This window comes from Indicator indicator, chromosome Z (genome assembly GCF_027791375.1).
Source record: "Indicator indicator isolate 239-I01 chromosome Z, UM_Iind_1.1, whole genome shotgun sequence".
Lineage (NCBI taxonomy): Eukaryota > Metazoa > Chordata > Aves > Piciformes > Indicatoridae > Indicator > Indicator indicator.
The window spans coordinates 53,006,627-53,029,882 of NC_072053.1; the positions used below are offsets into that span (position 1 = coordinate 53,006,627).

General features: G+C 39.4%; 1 protein-coding gene across 3 annotated transcripts; it reads right to left on the minus strand.

Moving 5' to 3' along the window:
* Nucleotides 1-1,142: 1,142 nt before the first annotated feature.
* On the minus strand, nt 1,143-23,162 carry UBQLN1 (ubiquilin 1). 3 transcript variants are annotated; one of them, XM_054398145.1, is made up of 11 exons: nt 22,981-23,162; nt 16,579-16,730; nt 13,747-13,862; nt 13,102-13,364; nt 12,135-12,293; nt 11,243-11,486; nt 10,637-10,779; nt 9,580-9,663; nt 4,443-4,558; nt 3,968-4,136; nt 1,143-2,283 (listed from the first exon to the last, which is right to left on the minus strand). In XM_054398145.1, the coding sequence occupies exons 1-11, from the start codon at nt 23,140-23,142 to the stop codon at nt 2,131-2,133; spliced, it is 1,761 nt and encodes a 586-aa protein (XP_054254120.1). In that variant the 5' UTR covers nt 23,143-23,162; the 3' UTR covers nt 1,143-2,130. The 3 variants fall into 3 exon arrangements, with proteins under 3 accessions (XP_054254120.1, XP_054254119.1, XP_054254121.1); XM_054398144.1 differs by having other exon boundaries at nt 1,143-2,286; XM_054398146.1 differs by lacking the exon at nt 9,580-9,663 and having other exon boundaries at nt 1,143-2,286.
* Between the last annotated feature and the right edge of the window lie 94 nt (nt 23,163-23,256).

Below are 23,256 nucleotides of genomic sequence, written 5' to 3' on the forward strand. Positions count from 1 at the left end.
TATCTTTATTGATGATCTGGATGAGGGGATTAAGTCCATCAGCAGCAAGTTTGCAGATGACACCAAGCTGGGGGCAAGTGTTGATCTGTTAGAGGGTAGGAGGGCTCTGCAGGGAGCACCCTGACAGGCTGGTCAGATGGGCAGAGTACAACACCATGAGATTCAACACGTCCAGGTTCTACACATCGGCCACAACAACCCCAAGCAGCACTACAGGCTGGGAACAGAGTGGCTGGAGAGCAGCCAGGCAGAAAGGGACCTGAGGGTGCTGGTCGATAGTGGGCTGAACGTGAGCCAGCAGTGTGCCCAGTAGGGCAAGAAGGCCAATGGCATCCTGGCCTGTATCAGGAATAGTGTGGCCAGCAGGACTAGGGAAGGCATTCTGCCCCTGTACTCAGCATTGGTTAGACCACACCTTGAGTACTGTGTCCAGTTCTGGGCCCCTCAGTTTAAGGGCAACAAAGCTGGTGAGGGGTCTGGAGCACAAGCCCTATGAGGAGCAGCTGAGGGAGCTGGATTGTTTAGCCTGGAGAAGAGGAGGTTCAGGGGAGACCTTATTCCTGTCTACAACTGCCTGAACAGAGGCTGTAGCCAGGTGGTGGTTGGTCTCTTCTCCCAGGCAACCAGCACCAGAACAAGAGGACACAGTCTCAAGCTGCACCAGGGGAGATTTAGGCTGGATATCAGGAAGAAATTTTTCACAGAAAGAGTGATTTGCCATTGGAATGTGCTGCCCTGGGAGGTGGTAGGAGTCACCATCCCTAGAAGCGTTTAAAATAAGACTGGATGAGGCACTTAGTGCCATGGTTTAGTTGATTAGATGGTGTTGGGTGATACAGGTTGGACTAGATGATCTTGAAGGTCTTTTCCAACCCAGTTAATTCTGTGATCCTTTATGTTGCCACCTCCACTTTATCTAAGCTAGTAGTCTTCAGCATCATGCACCATTTAATCTCTTCCCCCCATCCCATATTCCTAAGACTTGGTTAATATTCTTAGCCCAGAGCTGGTGAATATTCCTGAGGTTACACTGAAATGCCAGCTCTTAAAAGTGCTCAGTCATCTTGAATTTTAGATAAGCATGAACTGCAAACACACTGAGTCAAGGGATGTTTAAAGATTTAATTCATTTATTACCCGTGCACAAGTAACTACCAATGAAAACTCAAAAGATATACAATATTTTTACATGGTGGCTAAATATAATTAGAATATCACATGACCATGAATGAAAGTAATGTTTCCAATTACAAATCAGAATACATGTTAGAACCTCAATGGAACAACCTCAAATGCTTTAGAAGCAGTTCCAGAGCACAAGGCAGTGCCCTTTAGCCTGCATAATGATAAAGGTAGTTTACAGTTAATCTTTGTGAATATTGAGACAATGTAAGAATGCAACAATGCATTTTTCTGTAAAATTAGATGTAAAGAAATAACCAGAACAGCAATTTTAGTATATCTTAACTCAATTTGCTTAAGCATTTTTTGCAGAGATGGTTACCAAAGATGCTGACATATGCTACACCAAAACAAGTTTTAACTTTTTTCTGGCTTTTTTGCTGTATTTTTAATCTCATTCTATTGCAATGTGTGAATCTCTAGAAATTAGGTGTCTCCATTATATATATTTTGTTTATACTTTATACAAATTAAAGCAAAAATTTGTAGATTACTCAAGTGGTATAAATCTTACAGCGTTTTGCTAGCAGAAAAAACCCCATGCCAAAATCACAATAAGCAGTGTTGGTACCCACAAATTGTAGCTTCAATTAATTTGTTTCCATTTTAATTTGTATTCTATATATATTACTACCAAAGGCTAACATTTAAGTAATATATGAATCAGAGAGTTGTAGGTCAGACAAAACCTGCTCACCCAAATGTTTTGTTTTGGTTCCCCACCCCCAAAAAATCACAAATAATGCAGAACAAAAGAAGTGTGATGCATGCAGAATGAAAATGCATTGATACCCACTGTTTGAAGAAAATTACTGTACTCTATCTTAAACATGTCAGACCAATTTTAGTTATAACAAGACAATCGCAAGAGTCAGAATGAAATAAAGTATTTTAAAGATTTAAAAGCTGTTATCAAAAATAAATTACATTTTTTCAAGTTAAACACTGCTATGAAGGCTGAGAGCCAAGCAGCCTTTCAATAGCTGCATTGATGTCTCCTCCTGTTGCTATTAGTGCTTCTAAATTTGCTTCATGGTTCAGAAAGCCCATCGCACTCAGCTGCTCCAGTTGTTGCTGAAACTGAACTTCTGGATTTTGTAGCTGCTAAGAACAAGATAAAGCTATAAAAGCATAACACACATTAAGCGAAGTACAGGATTTAAACATAGCTGGTTCCGCACCACTCTGTCTTTCCTAATTCCTGACTATATCTCTTTTCAAGAGCCTAGAACTATACTATGACATTGGTTACATTCACAGTTAAATAATTCAACAAGTCAGAGCAGCTTCGAATTTTAAGAGTAACTACACTTACATGGCATTCTTTGATTACAGGAAAAGCTGCCTGTTTGATAAAAACACATTACAATTCAATTGGCTAAATTTACGCCCCACAGTTTCTTAAAGATATGCATACAGGTGTTTGTTTTTTAATGAAAGAGTTCACCCTTAGTAATGTGGAACAGCAAGGATTATGATGATGTTGGCGATGGTGAACATCACAGGCTTTTTTCCCTTGACATAAAGGTTACCCCCTCTTTAGTGTTCCAAGTATTTGTTGACTAAAATTACCAAAATTCTAATTGCTAGAAATCTTCAGTCTAAGACAAACTAACAGCTGTGTTTACACAAACTCATGGCAAGATTTTGCCTAATTCCAGTGGTATGATCGTCAGTTCAGAGGCGTTTGAGTAAGAACAATTACACCAAAACAGTATGCTGGAGTAATACTGAGAAGTCACTTTTTAAAAGACAATGAGTTATTTAGATACCAACACAAAACCTGTGCAGAAACTGCTCATCTTCATTTTAGTTCTGCTTCAATAGTTTCACAAATCAACAAATTACTATCAGTGTTTAAAACCTGCATATGGTTCCAAACAGATCCCATATAAAGATGGAATCTGAAATTTAAGAACTGCTCCCCCTACCTGTTTCCTCCAAGCAAAACTAAACAGAACATTGACTCAATAGTGTAAGGTTTGATAGCTCAAATCAAAATGTATGAGAATACAGCTTCCTGCAGTGACACCCACCAACATTATCTCATGGTTGGATAACAAGAGAGGGGGGAAAAAAAACAAACCCCTGCCTGTCAGATCAGCAAGCTGAACTACTTCACCTTGTGGCAACAGAGAGATAAAGCAGGACTCCTCCTTCCACAAGTGGTCTGCCATTTTAGTGGCTATGTACCACAGTGTAAGAGTGGTGTTTCTCAAAGCGCTCCTGAGAGTTAACAGCATGTCTCCTTTAAAGTCTTGCTCATAGCCCTGGAACTACTGGCAAAGCTGCCACCTTTGACCTCTGAAACTCTCTGGAAACCCTTAATCCCACTCTGTATGTTAACGATCCACTGCAGGATGACAATGAAGTCATACCACAAATTCAGGCTCCAAATAACCAGAAAGTGGCTATTACAGAGGCTTAGTAACAGTAGAGAGTAACAGCCAGCAATAAAGGTGTTCAATATGGTTAAGCTCTTGCTTGAGCCTACACTTCACTTGAAGCTTATCATCTCAATTTGCCTCAATCTTTCCAAGCATCTCAGAAATTTAAAGAGGTGTGAAGATGAGTGTATAAACATCAACATTTCAGAGAACACTAAGTCAAAATCCTGTTTTCCCAGCATTTACTTGCACAGCTACATACTACTTTTAAGCCTCCACTGCTCTCATTTGACCAGAAGCATCTAAGGAGCTCTCCCCTTAACCACTGATCTCATTTCTAGTGTTTTACAATGAAAAAAAAGTAATAATTTAAAACAGAATACAGTGGTGTACTTTACCGGAGAATTTGCACCAGCAAGTGCCTGCAGCATTTGCTGGACAAACTGCTGGTGACCAGATTCAGCAGTTCCCGATGCTGGACTTGTATTTTCACTGGGAACAGAACTAGGTACAGTGGACCCTGAAGGAACTCCAGTGCTTCCCAATCCACCCAAACCAGGATTAAACCTGCATAAATGACAGAAAAAGAAAGTAGTACACCAGCTGAATAATAATTAGCAGCTTGTCTTCTTATTTATTTAGTTACTGAGTAAAAGTCCTGTCAAAGAGGGGTAACAATTTAAGCACTAAGACAAATACCAGAGCTACCACTATTTAGAAATGCATGGCAGGCAAAATGTGACAGATTATAGTTAAACTTCTACAAAAATATAATAGTAGGAGGTGGCTTTAATAAAAACTATATAAACCTCTACATGTGAAAAAAAAAACATAACACAAGTTTTTGTCTAAACTTGTAAGACCAATTCTTACCCTGGTATAAGCCCTGGTGCTTCTGTTGCTAATGTCTGCAAGCCCTGCTGAATCTGCAGCAAAGCCTGCATTGCTCTGGGGTTTGACATGGCTGATAATGTGTCAGGATTCTGCATCTAAGAAAGAGAGAAACGTTCAAAGTTTATTACTAGATGTTTTATAGAATCTGGCAGTTTCAGAACTTTTTTCAACTTTACATTTGAAAGCTTTCACTCTTTAGAGGTGGACAAATCCTCTAAGTACCCAAGGAGAACTATTTTTCATTATTTCTTCCAGCAGACTTAATCATCTTTCAAAGCCATAGGACTGTACTAGTCCAACATAATTCTAGAATTAGAGTCCTATATCATGTTACTGCTAAGCAACAATATTGAACACAATGCAACCTCATCAATAAATAGATCTTGGAAAAAGTTAAACAGGATTTCTTTTTCCTAGCTAAACTCAGACCACAGCAGTTTGATCATCATCATTTGTGCATGTCTTCGTACCTCTAACGCCCTCAATACCTAAAAAAAATGCAAGGACTGCAAAACAAAAAACTGCAAGTAAACTGTCTTAATATATTCATGGACTTTTACTCTGCTGTAACTTTGTGTCAGTTTTCACTGGGGGAGAGGTAAGTTTCTTCACAGCAGCTGGTAAAGGACTAGAAACAGTGTTGAATATATAGGATATTTTGACAACATATAGAGATGCTTTGGTTACTGTTAATCAGAGCTTACCCAGTGTCAAGGCTTTTTCTCTCCTCACACAGCCCTGACAGTGAGTAGGCTGGGGTTGTACAAGAATCTGGGAGGGGACACAGCTGGGACAGCTGATCCCAAGTCCCTAGCAGGATATTCCATACCATATGACATCATGATCAGCATATAAAGCTGGGGAAAAAGAAGGAAGGAAGGGAGGTTGTTCGGAATAATGGCAAGCTGAACACCTATCTACTGATAGGTGAATTATTTTTTATTTGCATGTGTGGCTTTTGCTTTATCTACTAAGCTGTCTTTTTATCAATCCACGAGTTCTCATTTTCATACTGATTCTCTACGACAACCCACAATAAGGGTGTCTCTGTGGTGCTCAGTCACTGGCTGGGATTAAACCACGACAGATACAAAACCAGAACTAATGCTCTATGTTCACCTCTGCTTAGAGATACCACAGGTAATTTAAAAGTAATGTGTTTTAATTCATAACGGACAATGTCTTGGTAGCCAGACCTACCTCAAAGAGCAGACAGGCTTATTAATCTTATTACTTGGCAAATAGACCAAATTCTCCTCTGCTGCAAAGACATTTTTGACTCACAGAGAAATCACAGATTAAGGTCAAGCTTTCACTACTGCAGAGCAGAATTTAAGAATGAAGAACTCTGCTCTGGAATACAGACATGTAATGAGACTTAAGAACAGCAAGTTGTTGATAATTCATTATTCATCTCAGGTTGTTTTTTTTTTATCTTCCTGATAACTAAAAATATAACTGGCAAAGTTTAATAAAGAAAGTATTTTGGGTTTTCCAAAGAAAGCTACTGCAACAATTTTAAGAAAATATTGAAATCACGACTTACTGTCTGACATTTGTTTTACAGAAATAGCAGCCCAACGATTCTCAAGGCAATTTGGTGACCTGGATCTTGTCTCTAACTAATTCCCGCTATTAAATAGCTACAATTCTTTCTGAGTTCTGCGAGGCAATTGCCCTCTATTGCAAAAGATGCCTGCCACTAGGTAGAGCAATATTCCATGGTTTCTGTCACCCAATCCCATAATATAAATGCTAGTACATGAGCAAGGAAATAAAAGCTCTAATATTATTGACATTCTATGAATAACCTGACATTTCCCCACTTTATTTCACCTTCTAATGCTGCTAATCTGCAAAACTAGCTGCACAGATATACCAAGATGATACCCACAGAAAGAGATGCCCAAGGGAAACAGGAGTGATGCCTATTGTGTCTTCATTAATTACCATTTGTTCAGATTTTGAAACACGTGTGGTACTAGCTTCTCAAATACTATTGAGTCATCAGAAAGCAGTGGAATTGTGAAACATTACAGCCATTCACATGGCTGAAAACAGTTCTGAACACTGAACCTGCTATTGTAATTCAGTGTGTGTGTTAATTATTTTTCTCATAAAGCTATCTATCTGCAATCAGATCTTGGCAACACACATTTAATTTGATGTGCAAGGACTGCCCAATCAGTGATGGAACTCATACACTAGTTTAAGCTTTCATACACAAAAAAAAGTCTTGCTTGCTTCTATTTATGGAACACAGTACCACTACACACCATGGCAGCTATTAACAAACAGATACATGGGCTGCAAGCAGAATGTTGTTAAGAGAGGAAGATGGTAGTATAGCAATCTTTAGAGGCAAAAACCTTCAAAACCCACTTTTGAATTAGCTAATGACCTGGGACACTGAAGACATGCTGCAAGACCCATTTCCCTGATATTTAAGGTGGGTTTAAAGAGGTACAAGAAAAGCAAAACGGAACTTCTTTCTAGTATTGGAGAAAGTACCAATCATCTTAATTTGTCACACCATGTGCAAACAGATGTCCTCTTGCTGGTGCACAGTGAAAAAAATTATTCATCCTAAGCAAAGAAGCAAGAGCAAATCTAAGTGGTTGTGCTAGTTACAGGCAAAACATCATGATTTAAGACAGCCTCCTTTCACAAGTCACCCTCCCCCACAACACTGTTAGGAAAAGTAGACACAAAAACACCCTGGGTTGAGATGAGGAGTTTAATGAGATGACACTATGTACAATTACCATAGCGTATTTTGCAGAAAAGCACAGCAAAAGCAGCAGCAGAAGCCAAACAGAAAATGACCCAAGCCTGCAGCCAGACCAGCAGAAAAGACCAAGGCCCCAAAACCAGAAACAACTTGAAATAGGAAGCCTCTGATGTTACAATCTGACCTACAAGGCCCATAATGCTTTGCTCCAGCCAGCACTTTTGTTTTAAAGCTGGCATGACATCAGCAGATTCAATTAGCTACACCCATGACTTTTCTATCCCTTATTCTGTACTATCTGCATCATGCCCAGTAGCAATTAACATCACACCATTCACTGCCCTTTCTCACTCAAATTGACATTGCCTTGCGGTAGACAATAGGTCCCTTACTGCAGACACTCTGGAGCTCCACCCTGTTCAGTACAGTCTGCATCAGTCCATGAGGAGGCCAAAAGGTGGGGCTGTGTTTCCACACTGGGATAGTCACTTCCATTGATTCCTTCCACCCCTCCTAGTGAAAGCAAACTGTGGCCTGCATTCTGGTGCTCTGCTTCCACCACCCAGTAGCTGGGGATCCCCCTGTCACATCAGAAATACAAATGGGTTCCACTGCCTCATAGTTTGATGGCATCAGAGTACACTGTGCACCTGTGTCTACTAAAGCTTTATAGTCTTGTGGGTTCAACTTGCTAACCCATCTTATTTGCACAGTCAAATAATCCCAGTTGTTCTTCTCCTCCATCTGGTTGGAGACAGGGCCCCCTCTAATTCTGACTGGAATTACTTGCATCTTATGAAGTTGCTTTGGAAGTCCCTTCAGGAGGATCAGTTCTTCTGCTCTTTTTAGGTGATTTTGCACTGGACACTAGGGCACCTTTCTTGCAGGAAGAATTCCCTTGTAATGCATAGACTTGCACAGCCATGACTGAAGTGAGTTTTCCATCCCACCTCCTCACGTCTTCCCCATAGTCAAGTAAGTAAAACCACAGGATATGTTGTGGTGTGTACCTCCCAGATTCTCTTCCTTGGATGAGGATTGTGCCTGCTCCTAATAGCTGAAACACAGGATCATACAAGTGGGGATAGGACATGTTGTTTTGAGTTGATGGACCTCCCAGGACAGGTCCTTCACAACTGAATCAGAATCACAGAATTGAGGCTGGAAAAGACTTCTGAGATCAAGTCCAGTCTATGACCTAACACAGGCCTGTGCAGAATTCCCTCATTGCCAGGGTATACTAGCCATTTCATCCACCATTTGTCTTTGTCTTTCAAGGGCGCTGATAAAGACTGAGTGACCATCTCCAGCTCTTCCTCCTGTTCCCTTACTCATCCTCTGTGAGACAAGCTGCTTCCCTTGTATGTTCCTTTGTTTGCACAGGGGTGACTGATACTGAATAAGCTGGTTCTCTGGTGCAGCTGCCATGATTGTTGCTCTGCTTTTCTTTGCCCCTGAGAAGGTCTCAATAGGCATAGGCCAGGCCCTAACACACCACAGTGATTTCTGTCTCTCAGCAACTTCTGGGCAGACAACAGACATTTTCCAAGTATTTTACAGTTTGTCAGGGGTGAAATTCCAAACCACCATCCTAGGCACTTGCCCATGCTCATCCACACATCCTGCCACTTGTAATTATCCCGCCTCAAGGCAGATCTCCAGGTGATATTCTTTGGAGAGATCTGTATTGCTCTGGACAAAACCTGGCCTACCAGGAAGCAGCACAGCAGCAGCACAGCCACAGCACAGTTATAAGCCATTCCCCTAAGGTGACACACACCAGAGACAGCACACATGGGTCCCCAGCAAGTAGGCACCAGCCTCCCTGGTAAGCAAACACATCAATACAGTGTATATACCATGAGGGGAGAAAAAAAGTATATGAAACTCTTAAAAAGCCTCAAGCCTTAACTGAATCTTGTTGTTATCTTGCTTCTCGTTATCTCATCCTTTTTGTCTCTTGCCGAAATTGACTGTCTTAGTTAAGCCAGCTACTTTTCAAACCTCACATCAGGTGGGAAAAAGACCAATGCCCCAAACTGGAAGCAGGAACTGGAAAGAGGAAGCCCCAGGATGCTTTGCTCCAGACAGCATTTTCGTTTTGAAGCCGTCTGCATTAGCATGGTATCAAATACATCAGTAGATTCAATTGGCTAAAGCCATGACACAAAAATATCCACTAGAAGTCAGGTTTAACTTTAGCAAGTGATGGAGATATTAAGGGAAAGATATTAAGGGAAAATTAGAGACAACTTAAGTTGGTGTCTAAAGCTAATGAAAACATATAATAGAATCCAGCTTTTAGCCAAATCAAAGACAGCAGTTTATTGAAAGTGTTCCTGATTAACATGAAGACATTTATTAACAGCTATCATATCATCTTACTTGCTGAAGAAAAGTTGGAAGTTGTTGTCTCATTTGTTCCTGAAGTTGAGGATTTCCAGCAAATAAAGGATTATTCAACATCATCTAAGGGACAAAAAATATTTAACTTCAAAGATCAAGCAGTAAAAACCACAGGAGGTTTTAAGACAATGACTTACATTGTAATGGTCTGAAAACCTCACAGAAAAGAAGTAATAATAATCACTACTTCTTTGGCCAAAACATATTATGAACCACCAGCCTGAATACACTGCAGGGATTTTTTTTGTTTGTTTGTTGGGGTCCTTTGGTACTCTTTTCTTGGGATGAAATGGCAGGGGAGGGAGAAGAGTGTTGCTGTCTGATTTGATTTGTATTTTTGGGGTTTTGTTGTTATTGGTTTGGTTGTGTTTTTTGAAAGTGAATTAATTGACAGATACTTGCCAAGACATCCTCACTTTTATTAGAAGATCATTTCTGCTCAGCCTGCAATACAGATCTAAGTAACAGTTTCCCTGCAAAAATCACCTGAAGTCAAAGATATTTTCCAAGAGAGTATTTAGTACAGAAATTTTTTTTTACTCAGTAGACAATCTGACTTTGGACATTACTGCTTTAAGTAAAATATGAAAGCATTTCTACAATACCATTTACAAAACAGCATCTGTGCTTTTCAGAGAGCACAGGTCACAAAAGAGAAATTAAAATCAGAGTAACTCCTAGAAACAGCACCAACTAAGTGGGGATATTTATTTACTGGTAGGTCTATTTTAGCTTACAAACTAAGCATTTGTTTTGTCTAACTGGTTCTTACGCCAGATCACAATTTCTGGGCTGTACAGAACACACATGAACTTGCAAGTTATACCCACACTCATGAGGTCCAACTACAAATTAAAAGAAGCTCAATGCAACAAATTATTAACTCTAAGTAGGCAACAATTTCAGTGAGTTAGGGATTAACACGAAAAACTGGACCGTTTACTACAGAAAATTGCTGAAACATTGGCAGAAGTGAAAATTTAACTGTATCATAGATTCCACTCAACACCCACAACACTTGACAAGTTGCATTTACCTGTACTGCAAGATCAGGATTCTGGCTTAATGACTGCATCATGCTTCTCATATACGGTGCTGATAACATATTTTGCATCAGTTGTGGATTTTCTGCTATCTGCTGAAGTAAGCTCTGCATTCCTGGTGTGTTGAACATACCAGCTTCAAAAATAAAAAGGTAAGAAGTCTCTTTAGTAAACATCCTAACTTTCATCAGATGGATTAGACTTAGTTTGTTCAAGTTTTAATGCGTGAAATAGATCTACGTGGCCCAGCTTACCCAGCTGTATCTTCCCTGGAAGTTAAGACAAGTTGTACCCAAAAAGTAGTCCCCACTACGCATCTGAATTATTAGCTGTTCTCATACTTGCCTCCAAATGGGAAAAAATACTGTAACTCACCTAGGGATTCCTTACCTTCATTACTTTAAGGCAATATAAGTACTATTATCACTCTTAGCTTAATTTTCATATTCGTTTTTCTGCTGCAGAGGACTTTGATACAAGTCATCTTGCTTGACAAAAGCAAACAGTAAGAACTCTGAACCAAAATCTCCTTCTAATGAAAGAATACTTCCAAACTCCTAAGTATTTGCAAATATATACAACCGCAACAACAAACACACCTCCTAGTCCAGGTCCCAAATTTGGTACAGTTGAGCTCTGTCCCGTACTGCCAGAGGTGCTGTTTCCAGCACTACTACTGCCACCACTCTCACCACTGGAGCTAGTATTTGTTGTGGATGTCTGTGAGCTGGACTGAGGAGCCCAGGGGTTTGGTAGAGGATCTCTGTTTTCTGTACGAGATGGCTGACTGTCTCTTCCTGTTGATGCATTGCTTACTAAAGAAGCAAATGGGTTACCTCCAAACTACAGAGGAAAGAAAGCAAACATATATCATCTACTAAAGCAAAGTGATTTTATGTCTGGCAAGTTACCTTTCCGAAATTACACACAAAGATAAATGTTGATTGCTGCTGATCAGTTATACCCACCATTGTACAGTAATTCACTGTAAATATTCTGAAAAGATGCCAACACTTAAGAGATACTAGCACCTCCAAAAAAATTAAATCACATTTCTTTTTTAAAGCAGTATGTTACTATGTTAGTATTTCGATTGCAGTAAGATTGTGTCTTGCACACAGATTTCCAATTTCAAAGCTTTTCCTAATTCCCATCTTAGATTCCAAGTTACTTGAACACCTCCTTAAAAAAATTTCCTAGACCTCAGAATTTTGAGGCAAAGAACTACAAGAATTCAAATTTAAGTAATACAGAAATTCGTTCACACTAAAATAACTTCTCAAACACACAAAGCAATCTCTCTTTCTTCAAGCTTAGAAGGGCAGAGAATTTTTAAAGATCTTTCCCCTCAAGAGTACAAGGCCCCAAAGTGACTTCAGAAGTCAAGAAATGTTTTGTCAAGGACACATTTGGAAAATTTACATTGCTTACATGTTGGGTTTTTTTTTCCACAAATATTTACTTTCCATGACATTTGCCATCTTTTCTTACCTGTTCCTGTGCTGCATTCAAGATTGGCTCCTGAATATCTGTGTACATACGTCGCAAGGCATTGTATCCACCAGGTATACTTTCAAGGTTGCTCAATGCCCGGTCTTGGTTTCGCATCATTTCCTGCATCATTGCAGGATTTCTAGCAAGTTCTAGTGTCTAGAGAAGTGGAATGTTTAATCTGTATTAACAAGAAATCCATTCTAAAGTGAAAACACCAGCATTTGGTTATATCAGTCACCACTGTGTAACTCCCTTGGAAATTATTATTGGTCAAATCAAAACATCACTTTAGCGGGAGTCAACTGATCTTAGCCAGCATTCTCCAACAACCAACTGCCACTATCCTGGTTGGATCAAGAAGTACTGGCTAAGCAGAAGAAAAAAAAAAACTTGACTGAACTATTCCTTTCTTCCTTCAACTTTTCAACACAATATAGGCCTACCATTCCTGATACTGTTGCAGCAGGCAGTCTACAGTATGACCTTTAAAAATAAATACCTCAGTTTTCAAAAGTATCTAATAGTTTTTGATACCTTCTGCCACACAGCATATCCAATATGCCATCTACTTTTAAAAGCCCTCAGAAGCACCCAGAGTTAGATAAAATGAAAATATGTAGTATTTTTAATAACTACTATATTTGATAAAATCATTGTTGGCTAGACAACAGGAATATTCAAGTGCATGCAGGGACATCCAACTGTAAGTTCATAAGATGTGATTATACAGTGTTCCATGCCTTCAAAAATCATGCTCCATATTTTCTAAATGAACAGTCTATTTCAGACATCAATGACTAGAAATACAAACATCAGTCACATACAGCAACCTTTTATGGATTTTCTAATAAGCCTGAACACATCAAAAACGTTTAAGCACTCACCTAAACATGTCCAGTTCTTGTTCTGTTCTTCACAGTTACAGTATAATTAAAAGTCATGAACTTGGAGATATTCTACATACCTGTCTCATTATATCTGGATTATTCAGCATGTGACTGATTTCTGGATTTCTCTGTATCAGTTGCTGCATTTGAGGATTAGCCATAATTAACTGCCTCATCAGGTCAGGATTTGAAAGCATACTCTGAACAAACGGATTTTCCATTATCTGAACCATCATTTCTGGGTTGGACATAAGTTGCCGTTGCATCTGACTTTGCAACTCTGAAAAGTTTGACGAACTTAAGCCCAGGCTATTCAGACCTGCCAAACCTCCAAGGCCACCTTTAAGAGGATAAAAAAATACAAATGAACTTTCAACTTCCAGTGTATTTGTAAGTATATCCAGATTCCTTCCGCATACAAAATATTTCAACACAATTCAAAATAACGAAAACTAATGGAAAGTGTCTCTTTGTAAGGCTGTTTCAGTTACCCAGAAGTTGTTCACTACTTTAAGTAAAAAGACACATAAGTAAAACTCTAATGAACTGCATCTGAAATACAGTAACTTTTTACAATTCTAACTGTACTTCTGATTTTCCACAGATTTTTGGACAGTGTGTTTGGTTGGGTTTTTTTGTTCTTTAGCTGTTAGAAGAATAAAGCTTCAGGGACAATTATCTGAATCCAAGATACCTACCATGCTACTAACAAATATTCTTACCCAAGCTAAAAGGGTTACTAGTTGTTGAAGATGCTGATGAGGTACTACTGCCTGATGTTGATGTGGTAGCAGTACTCCCAGTGCTGTTTGCTTGTTGAGCTGGGCGGTCTTGTGATCTACAAAAGTAATTTCAAAAGTTGCAGGTTTCATAATTTAATTTAATAACATCATTAAATACACTCTCAAATAAAAATACATTCTCAATTAAGATTCTCAAGTAACAACAACAAAAAACCTAACAACCAACAACAACAAAAAAACCCAAACAAAAAACCAAACCAACCACAAAACCCCAAACAACCCACCACACTATTATCTCTAAATAGCTTCCTGTAACAAGTCTGAGACACCTGTAACGTCACCAGTTTTCCAGAACAGCAATGGATGGGCACTGCTGCAGGCATTACCACCTTTCTCACCCTATTCCTGGGTTGTCTGCAAGTAAATTGTTTCTTCTATCCTTAACTTCAACCTATCCTTATTCCACTGTACTTTTATACTACTAATTATATGTCTGAGGCTCAAAGAAATAAACCTTAGCAAGAATTAATGCTAGTGGACAGCCACATCTTTAACTGGGATGCATTACTGAATGTGAAATTCGTTTGATATCTTAATTCATTAGGAGATAAATATCAGAACCTCAGTAATGTTTAAGACTTCAAGAACAGGGTAAGAAACACAGTTAAACAATGTTGAAACTAGCATAATTTAGCACACTTGGCACTAAAGGCTGCCCAAGTTAAATACCACATCATTCTACTGAAGAGGCATAAACACAGGTGCTGCCACATAGTAGAAAATATCAAGGAACTGAGCTTGTGTAAACCTAACCTGGCCTCTGCTCAAAAGAAGAGGCCAGTGTGAAATCCAGATCACTTCTTCAGTATGGTTCAATAACCGCTCTCAAACACCTGTTCTGCTGTTGCAGAACAACAGCATAAAATAAATCACAGAAGCTATGAACTCAGACCTCACACAGATTTGAGGATTCAACAGTACATTAAATTTCATACCTCAGTTCTCAAGAGTACCCTTCTGCTACCATAAAACTGTTTCAGTAAGGCTAACTAGAGAAAACACAAAACCAAACCAAACCACTATAAAGGTTTGCTATCTTCCTACAAACAACACAATGAAAAAATGCCCAACAAAAAGACACAAGCCTGAGGGATGCAAAAAGTGGTTGGGTGGAATCCAATCTTGATACTCTTCAATAAAAATCATCATTTGCCAGAGCATACTGACAAGGTCTAAGTCTTGTCTTTTTGGTCAAGCAAAAAACCCAGGTATTTTAGTAAGACTAATTCAAAAAACATTTACTCAGCATCTTTTTCAAAGGTGATTTTCATTGCACTGGCAATTCTCTAGCATTTTTTTTTTGAGCAAAGCTAGTGTAGGTAAGGAAATTAGTGCCTCGTTTGAAGACAGAATAGAGAAACACAAAAAGTTTGTGGTTTTTGCTTGCACTTCCTTGTCCAAGACACAATAAAGCATCATGAAGACAATTCTTGTCAAATTACTCAAAGAAGTGGGAGAGGAGGGAGGCACAGATTGCAATACTAACAGGACCAATGTAGAGACACTAGAAATTCCCCAGAAGCCATAAATGTGGTATTGTACATGCATGCTCCTTTGCTCATAGGCAAAGTGCAAGAAGGCATGAGAAACTGGCACCCATATTTTCGTATATATAGTTATTTTAGGTCCAACCAATGCATCCTCTGAAGACTGTGCAAGTCCAAACCATCCTGCTATCACTAGATTCAGGACAGCAGGCAAAAAAACAAAAATCATCGCAACAGCAGACTACTAGTATAGTTAGATACATGAAACAAAATTGTGGCATTGGCTCAATCTGCATACAAGATTGGGATAGCTATGAGGCCTAAATTTCTGGTTGGTGTTGCAGGGAAGGGAGACTTTTGCCAGAGCAAGACCAAAAGCGTTTTGACAGAGAGAACTCCAGGACAGAGAATATAGTCCTGTTGGGATGTCAGCATGGAATTGAAGACATTAGTTTCAACAGGTACCTATGCCTTTGACTTTATGAGGCCAGGAAGACATATTTCTCTTAAGTTCCATGCTTTTTGATTATCTGACATACTATCAAGTATCAAGAAGTAGATGCTCATCACAAACAGGAAAGACTTATGTAGAACAGGAGCAAGAACACTTTCAGTCTAAAACAATGAACATGTTATTGACTAAGGAAGCTAGATTCATTTGAGGAATTTATTACTCCACTCGCTGAAAAGATTTTTAGTTGAGCCTTTTCCATCTGGGCACTTCACAGGAAGTAATGAGCAGAAGACATAGTTCAACTGATGCAACTTTTAATTGTCACTTTAAAGGTGCCTCAGCAAAACAGGAAAGGAAAAAAAAAACCTCACAAATCTTTCTGTTCAGCCATATAGATTAGTTGTATTAAAGTAGTCTCCCAAAAACTTTGTTTCCTTATTTCACCAAAACAGTTAGCAAGGATTCACTGCAAGTTTTCACAAGTGAAAATTGCAGAACAAAACTTTATGGAGAATAAAGCCTTTATGTAAGAACTATCAAGCCAAACCATAGCCAGCACTCAGCACTAAAAAAGTGAATGAAGTAACAAAAAAGCAAGAGACCTGAATTTAGAAACATAAATCCAACTAAAATACAAGCTAAAACAAAGAAAAAAAAGTCCTCTAATTTCAGAGTATTGTTCTGCACCAACTGCAACTAATGAGTTGACTAAAGCTGTTTACTCAAATCTAGGTTTGCCCAACAGAAAGTTAAGAATTTAGAGCACCTTTACATCTTTAAGTTAAAGAGATTTCTCATCAGTAAGATTACCTGTTTTGTGTTTTGATAACAAGGTGAACAGTAAGTCCATCATGAATTCCATGATGAGTCAAGGTGTCTTCATCTTTTAAAATCTTTCCAGCAAATATCAACACAAGCTGATCAGTGTGGGACTTGAAGCGCTTGGAGATTTCTTCCTTGAACTAAAAGTTAACATTGCAAATTTTTGTAATTGAATATTGAACTATAATTTTTTAAAAAAATCATTTAAGGACAAACTATTTTATTCACATTCAATGTATTGCATTGCATAGCACACTTGCATAGCACATTGTTTTACACAACCCAGTTACTACATATTCTCAACTTTTTCTTCCACAGGAAGATGGGAAATAGTTGTTTTTTGTACAATAAAATTCAGAAGAGTTGCACATCAAGATCACTAGTTATATCTCTGGTGATAACAAAACTGATTTAATTTAAAGACTACTGTGGCTTGAATCTGGCACACATCCATGACAATAAATACAGACATATATATACACACACTACTTGTATATATGCATATATATACACACACTGTAAAGTATGCATAGAATTACATACTACTAAGTATATACTTGATGAAAGACTGATGATGCAATGTCACAAGTACAATAACTCTTTCTACATTTCTGCTGGAAAGGAACAGAGAAGCATACTCTCTTCTTAACACCTATTTTTGCTGCCATCTATGTGTCAAAACTAGCGTAACTTTCCACACAGGCGGAAGTTACCTCTCAGGTGGCTCTGCTTTCTCATTCAATGTATGACATAGCCACATGAAATGTGGTCTCAGCCAAAGACATGGTGAATAGCCACATTCTTCAGCTGGCCAGGAAATCACACCCTAGGTTAAACAACTAAACATGGACACTCAGTGACATGTCCTTGTCTTCTAAGCCAGGTTATGCTCAGTTCTAAGACATATTATTCTCTAGAAAAATACTCCTACTGAGAACAAAAATCCACAGAACTTAATAAGGAAGATAGCCAAGAAAAACACTAATTACCTGATTATAAGAAAGCCAGATGAAATTTATTTAACAAGACAAGTCAGTAGGCTACATGTTTTTGAAATTATCCCAAGCAGTTAAGAAACCTTTCAGAAGTTTACTCTATTTAACATTTTAAAATTAAGATGACCATACTACTTGTAAAAACAACCCAAACATCCTAGGAAATCATCACCCTATGTAGGGCAGTTTAAAAAATAAATAAATCCTGCAATTATTTATTAATAATTATGTTTTATAATGGGTGAGACTAAAAAGATTAAAAACTCACTTTATTATGCTTTGATGGTGAGTATCTAATATAAAGTGTTTATAATACAGGAAGACAAAAACACAGTTGGGGGAAAAAAGGAAGAATCAGAGAGAAGAGCTAAAAAGTCTGTTTGGGTCAGAGGCTACCTTTGGACAAAAGTCTACCCAAACAGAATTAGTTTCAGTTCTTGGGAAAACAACTTTTAACTCACCCTTTATACTAGCAATATATAGACTTATATGTATTCCAGGAAGTCACTCAAGTCTATTCCTTCCTGAAGGTTACTTACCTGAATTATTCCTGACACCTTTATCTAGTTTCTTCTGAGGTTCCCAGCGACTTCTTACCCCAAGAAACTTACTCTAGTGTTTCGCTATCCTATTTCTTCATTGTCCAGCCCACAACGGACAACACAATCAGATTGTTGTTCTCCTTAGAATAAAGGACTGTAGTAAAACTAATCTCTCATTCAGGGTTGGTTTTAATCTAACCATTCCTACTACTCTTTGGATTTTCTAATCCCCTGATGTCATTTTGTAAGCATAAGACTCAAAACTGGTCAAAATATTCCACATCGCTTCTTATATAGACTTGTGGAACAACAGGATAAACTCAACATCTTGCAAGGTATGTTCCTATTTACAAGAAAAAGTGAGAAATCCATATGGGAAGGTACTTACGGAACAGTGCTGAGTTTTGACAACTATAAACTCTAGACCCTTCTCTGCAGAGCAACTGTTCAGCCACTTGTTTCCTATTCTGCATTCTTCTGGTTAATTATTCTTAATAAGCATTCAAAGTGACATAAAACCAGCAGAAATACTCACAACTTGCTACAGAGCATATGAATAAAGGACTATCATAGTGTGCCAAATCAAAAAGTATTATCATAAACCTACAGTGAGGACAGTGAGGTCCACAGCTTAATCCGTATCAGAATGGTGATGCTGTAGCATAAACAATATTCTCAGAATCACAGAATTCTCATATTGGAAGGGACCCATAAGGACCGTTGAATCCAACTCCCTGCTTCTCACAAGACTACCTAAAACTAAATGAAATTACTAAGACAGTCATCTTGATGCCCCTTGAACTCTGACTGGCTTGGTGCTATGACCACTTTCCTGGTAAGCCTGTTCTAGTGACCAAGCATCCTCTCAGTGAAGAGCTCTTTTCCAATGTCCATTCTGAACTTCTCCTGACACAGCTTCATTCTGTTTCCTTATGTACTGTTGCTGGTAGCAAACAGAGATCAGCAGCAGCTCCCCTTTGTCGCCCTCCCATAAAGAAGTTGTAGACTGCAGTAAGGTCAATCCTCAGCCTTCCCTTCTCCAAGCTGAACAAACCAAGTGACCTTGTAAGTCTTGCCCTTGAGGTCCTTTCACTATCTTGGCTGTCCTCCTCTGGACATACTCTAGTAGTTTGATGTCCTTCAAATTCCTTTACCTTAAAGCAGGTGCAGTCATACATTTCTAGAAGCTGCTATTACCCATAAGGTCAAGGAAACAAAGCATGATTTATAGAACATAACCAAACAGCATTTGATATTACTACTATATAGGCATCAACGGCTGTGCCCTTCCCTTTCGTATGTAATGTTATTTAGATGATCTGCAAAAATACCAAACAATACGACAGCAAGACATGAAACAGCCAATATGCCAGCAACATATATGCATAACCCAAAGGCACAATAGATCTTTCCATCCACAATAATGAAACAGTCAAGAGTACTAAGCCAAATTTGGCTGAGATGTATTTACAGAAAAAGCCTGACTGAGATGCCAAAAGAAAGGCAGGTTCATCAGCTTCACCTGCATTCAACACAACCTTGGGACTTCTGAAACAACAAAGTATAAACAGGATCAAACCCTCTGATACATCACTCATGGAAGACTAACATAAAACATAGGTTACCATGCAAGATATTTTGCAAACTAGTCTGTGATTGGTATTAACAGTCAAAAGCAACCAGTAACAGATTTGGTCCACACACTTGATTTTTATTGTTCACAGAAGGTACAGAATTTACACTGGTGGACAGTAATGCTGAACAAGTTACAATGAACTGATGCTTCAGATGTCTCCACAACATGAATGCACTCTGTTTCTATGCAGACTTCACCAAAACACATTGTTAAATCAACTCTGCCAAGCAAGGAATTGCAAAGATTATATTAACATGAACTCAGAAAATAAACCAAAATTAACAAATAAAATACAAAAGACAAATGGTTTTACAGAGCTGAAGTGTCAGCACGAGGGTCAGTTAAATTCAGCAGGCATCTTTACCCACCATGCACTCAAAGTCTTTGCACAGAGCATGATCAGTATCCGACACCATCAAGAAAGTATTTGGTCCTTGTCCTAATGGTGAGCCAAACTGTGATCAGCACAAATCAAAGAAGGTCCCACAGAAAAAGACGGATGGATAGTTGTAATCAGCTGACCTCCCAGAGTACCTTTGTACTGGAAGGTTGTTTTTTGTTCCACATATTACACACTAGCTGTTCTAGTCGCACAAGACAGGATCAATAATAATAAATCCTACGTTTCTGAAGTCATCCAACATCAGGAAAAGTCCTCAGGACAGTTGCACACTTGACCTATTTTAGCAAAGCACCATAAACCAGGTTTTGTGTAGCCCTAAATTTGGCCCTGATGAACCAAAATATTTATAAAAAAAAAAAAAATCTCAATTTTTATTCTGGCACTATTCTGAAATGACTACAAGCAAACAAACCAACTCTCCAAATCATAATACTAGGTACAGAAACAAACAGCTGAATAAGTTCTATTTTGCCATAAAATTTAGCATTGTTTGGGGGGGGTTCACCCTGGAAATATGGCAGGCACTGCTGGCCCACCTGTGCCAACAGAAAAAAGCACGTGCTGATCCCAGATACATATGAACAGATGTTCAACTTGTTCTGTATTCAAGATTAACCTATTTTCAAGACTGGCTCTAGATACGTTATTAGCCACAGCTCACTTTTACAGTTTAAGAGAAACTGTCAATACTACAAGAACAGTGCATAAGTGCTAGCTGTGATGCTGTCTGGGACTCAAATGGTCAATCCACTGAGATATTCTTAATTCACAGGAATCAAGATATAACTCTGTTCAAGACAGACAACATTTAGAGTTTAAGATATCTGTAGGCAACAAAGGCATTTTAAGCAACACATTCCATTAACTTCCTAAGCTTCCATGGTTGCCCTCAGCAAAAATTCATGTTCTTGCTACGCCATGTAACTATTTCAGTTTTAGACAACTGCTTACTTGAAAACCTGCCTGCCCTACTTGCATCCATGTTTGAAATTACTTTGTTAAAGTGGAATATATTACCAAATTCACATCTCAAGTAAATTTGTTTATAATTCCTGAAAGACTCAAACTAGTGGCAGACCGCTTTTCAGGGCAAATGCAGTCCTCTGGTTAGATCCAGTGCATATGCCTCTCTTTTGAAAACAAAAAAAAAAAACCAACAAAAAACCCAAACAAGAACAACCTGCAAAATGAAACAAAATGGTTAAAAACTGCAGAGACTTTTACAAAAACTGCACTGACGCTGCTCATAAATCTACAGAGAACAGAAAAGCACCCCTTTCAGAATGGGATTACTGGGAAAGCAGTGGACAACACTGAAAAGCAAACAGTCATTTTATCTTTGGGAGAAATTCCTAGATTAAGCTTGCAGGGGGAGTAGCTCATAGTTTACAGTTGTAATGCAACTGCCAAAGGACCAGTGAAGACAACAGAGAAATCTCACCCCTGCGGCAACTGGAGCGGGGATTTAATGAAACTTATGCCTGGGATACTTATAAGCCAAATGCTGATATAAAACACTCTGAATTGAAAACAGACTCAAGGGTAAACACTTAAATACCAGCATTTTGTCTCCTTACAGCAACTAGGTGGAGCAAGAGTGTGATGTTCTAGCTAAGGTGCTGGTACTACACTTCACACTTGTGAGTCCTTACTTCACCTTTAGTATCCTACTCTGACAACCGTGCAGTGTCTTTCAGATCATCCATGAGGAAAATTTTCAAGCTCCTGTAGCTAGATAGCCACAGCGCTCACAAGTAGCTTCTTGATTTTTGTGAACTCTGCAGTTACCTAACACACACACAAAGAACAAAACCGAAAAAGTTGAACTGAGTTGCTTCATTCAGAGAGATACTGGTGATCATTTCAGAGAAAGCCAATGGAAAACAAAGTGAACTCTGAACGTCCTTCATGGAACTTTTATTTTAGCATAGCAATGTCTACACCCTTATCACACAAGAGACTGTGGCATAACAAAGCCTCTATACTTTGATTACACCTCTTCTATGATTTGTAGTCTTCTAATCCAAATAAATGAAGTTCTAGTCAACACAGAAAACCTCGAAAAAAATTGCAGGAGTGTCACTGCTTCTCTTAAGCCGAAGACAACATGGGACACAGCCCTTCACAAGAATGCAAAAACAGGCCCTAATAATTCAGTTATCTGACTAAGCATTTTACCAATAACTAAAACGTTTAAGTATAGCAGGTGTGCTTTAGTTGCACACATTCTACACACAGTCTAAAGATGTGAATTCCCTAAAATGAAGGCATCTTTGCATAACCTGCTTGTTTTTAAAGACAGTTTTAGATAACCATTGGCAATGCAGCTCTGTAACACTGGTGATTACATATATTTTCTACAGCTGCACTAAGCTAGCTAGCCAGCCTCCTACTTGCAGGCTGAGTCAGCTCAACCAGCCAAGTCACAGTTGGAAAACCTGCTACACTCACCTCCCAGGCCGGCTCTCGGCACTGCAAGAAGGAGGTGGGAAGCTGGGGAGGATAGAACAGGTTTCCTCACTACCCTCGCTGTCCTCAAACGGGAGCAGTCCTCTCCTGGGCCGGGACCGGCCCTAGTACTCCCTCATCAGCGCCCAGAGCAGTTCGAGCAAGCAGCAGCTGCTTTGTCACTGGGAAGGGCCCTCACACTGCGACGCTAGAGGAGGGAACTATGGGCCTGGACTCCCCTCCCTGAGACGCGCTACAATCGGCCTCGGGCCCTAACCCCGCCTTTGCTATTCCCACCAGTCCCCCTGATGCCTGTTCCCGTGCCTAGCCCGCCAGCCCCCTCAAGCCAGCCCCCCTGTCCCTCACCTGCCGGATACTGCTGGTTTCAGACACAGCAAACTCTTCTTTCTCTTTGGGAGTCTTCACCGTGACTTTGATGATTCGCGGCTCGGTGGAGGCGGCGGCACCCTGAGTGGGGGAGGCGGGGGGATTGCTACCCCCCGAGGGCCCTTCTGAGCTCTGCGACATAGCAGCAAGGGTAGGATAGGCTAAGGCCGGGCAGCTGCGAGCACCCCGCGGCCGCAGCCGGTCTCACAGATAGACACCCGCTCCCGCAGCAGCGGGCGGAAATAGCCCGGCTCA

Bases quoted from the DNA above. Each gene is read 5' to 3' on its own strand.
- UBQLN1 (XM_054398144.1), bottom strand. From the start codon at position 23,142: ATGTCGCAGAGCTCAGAAGGGCCCTCGGGGGGTAGCAATCCCCCCGCC. The intron at 16,731-22,980 runs GTGAGGGACAGG...GTTAACTTTTAG, and splicing joins AAACCAGCAGTATCCGGCAG to TTCAAGGAAGAAATCTCCAA. The intron at 12,294-13,101 runs GTATGTAGAATA...CCACTTCTCTAG, and splicing joins ATCCAGATATAATGAGACAG to ACACTAGAACTTGCTAGAAA.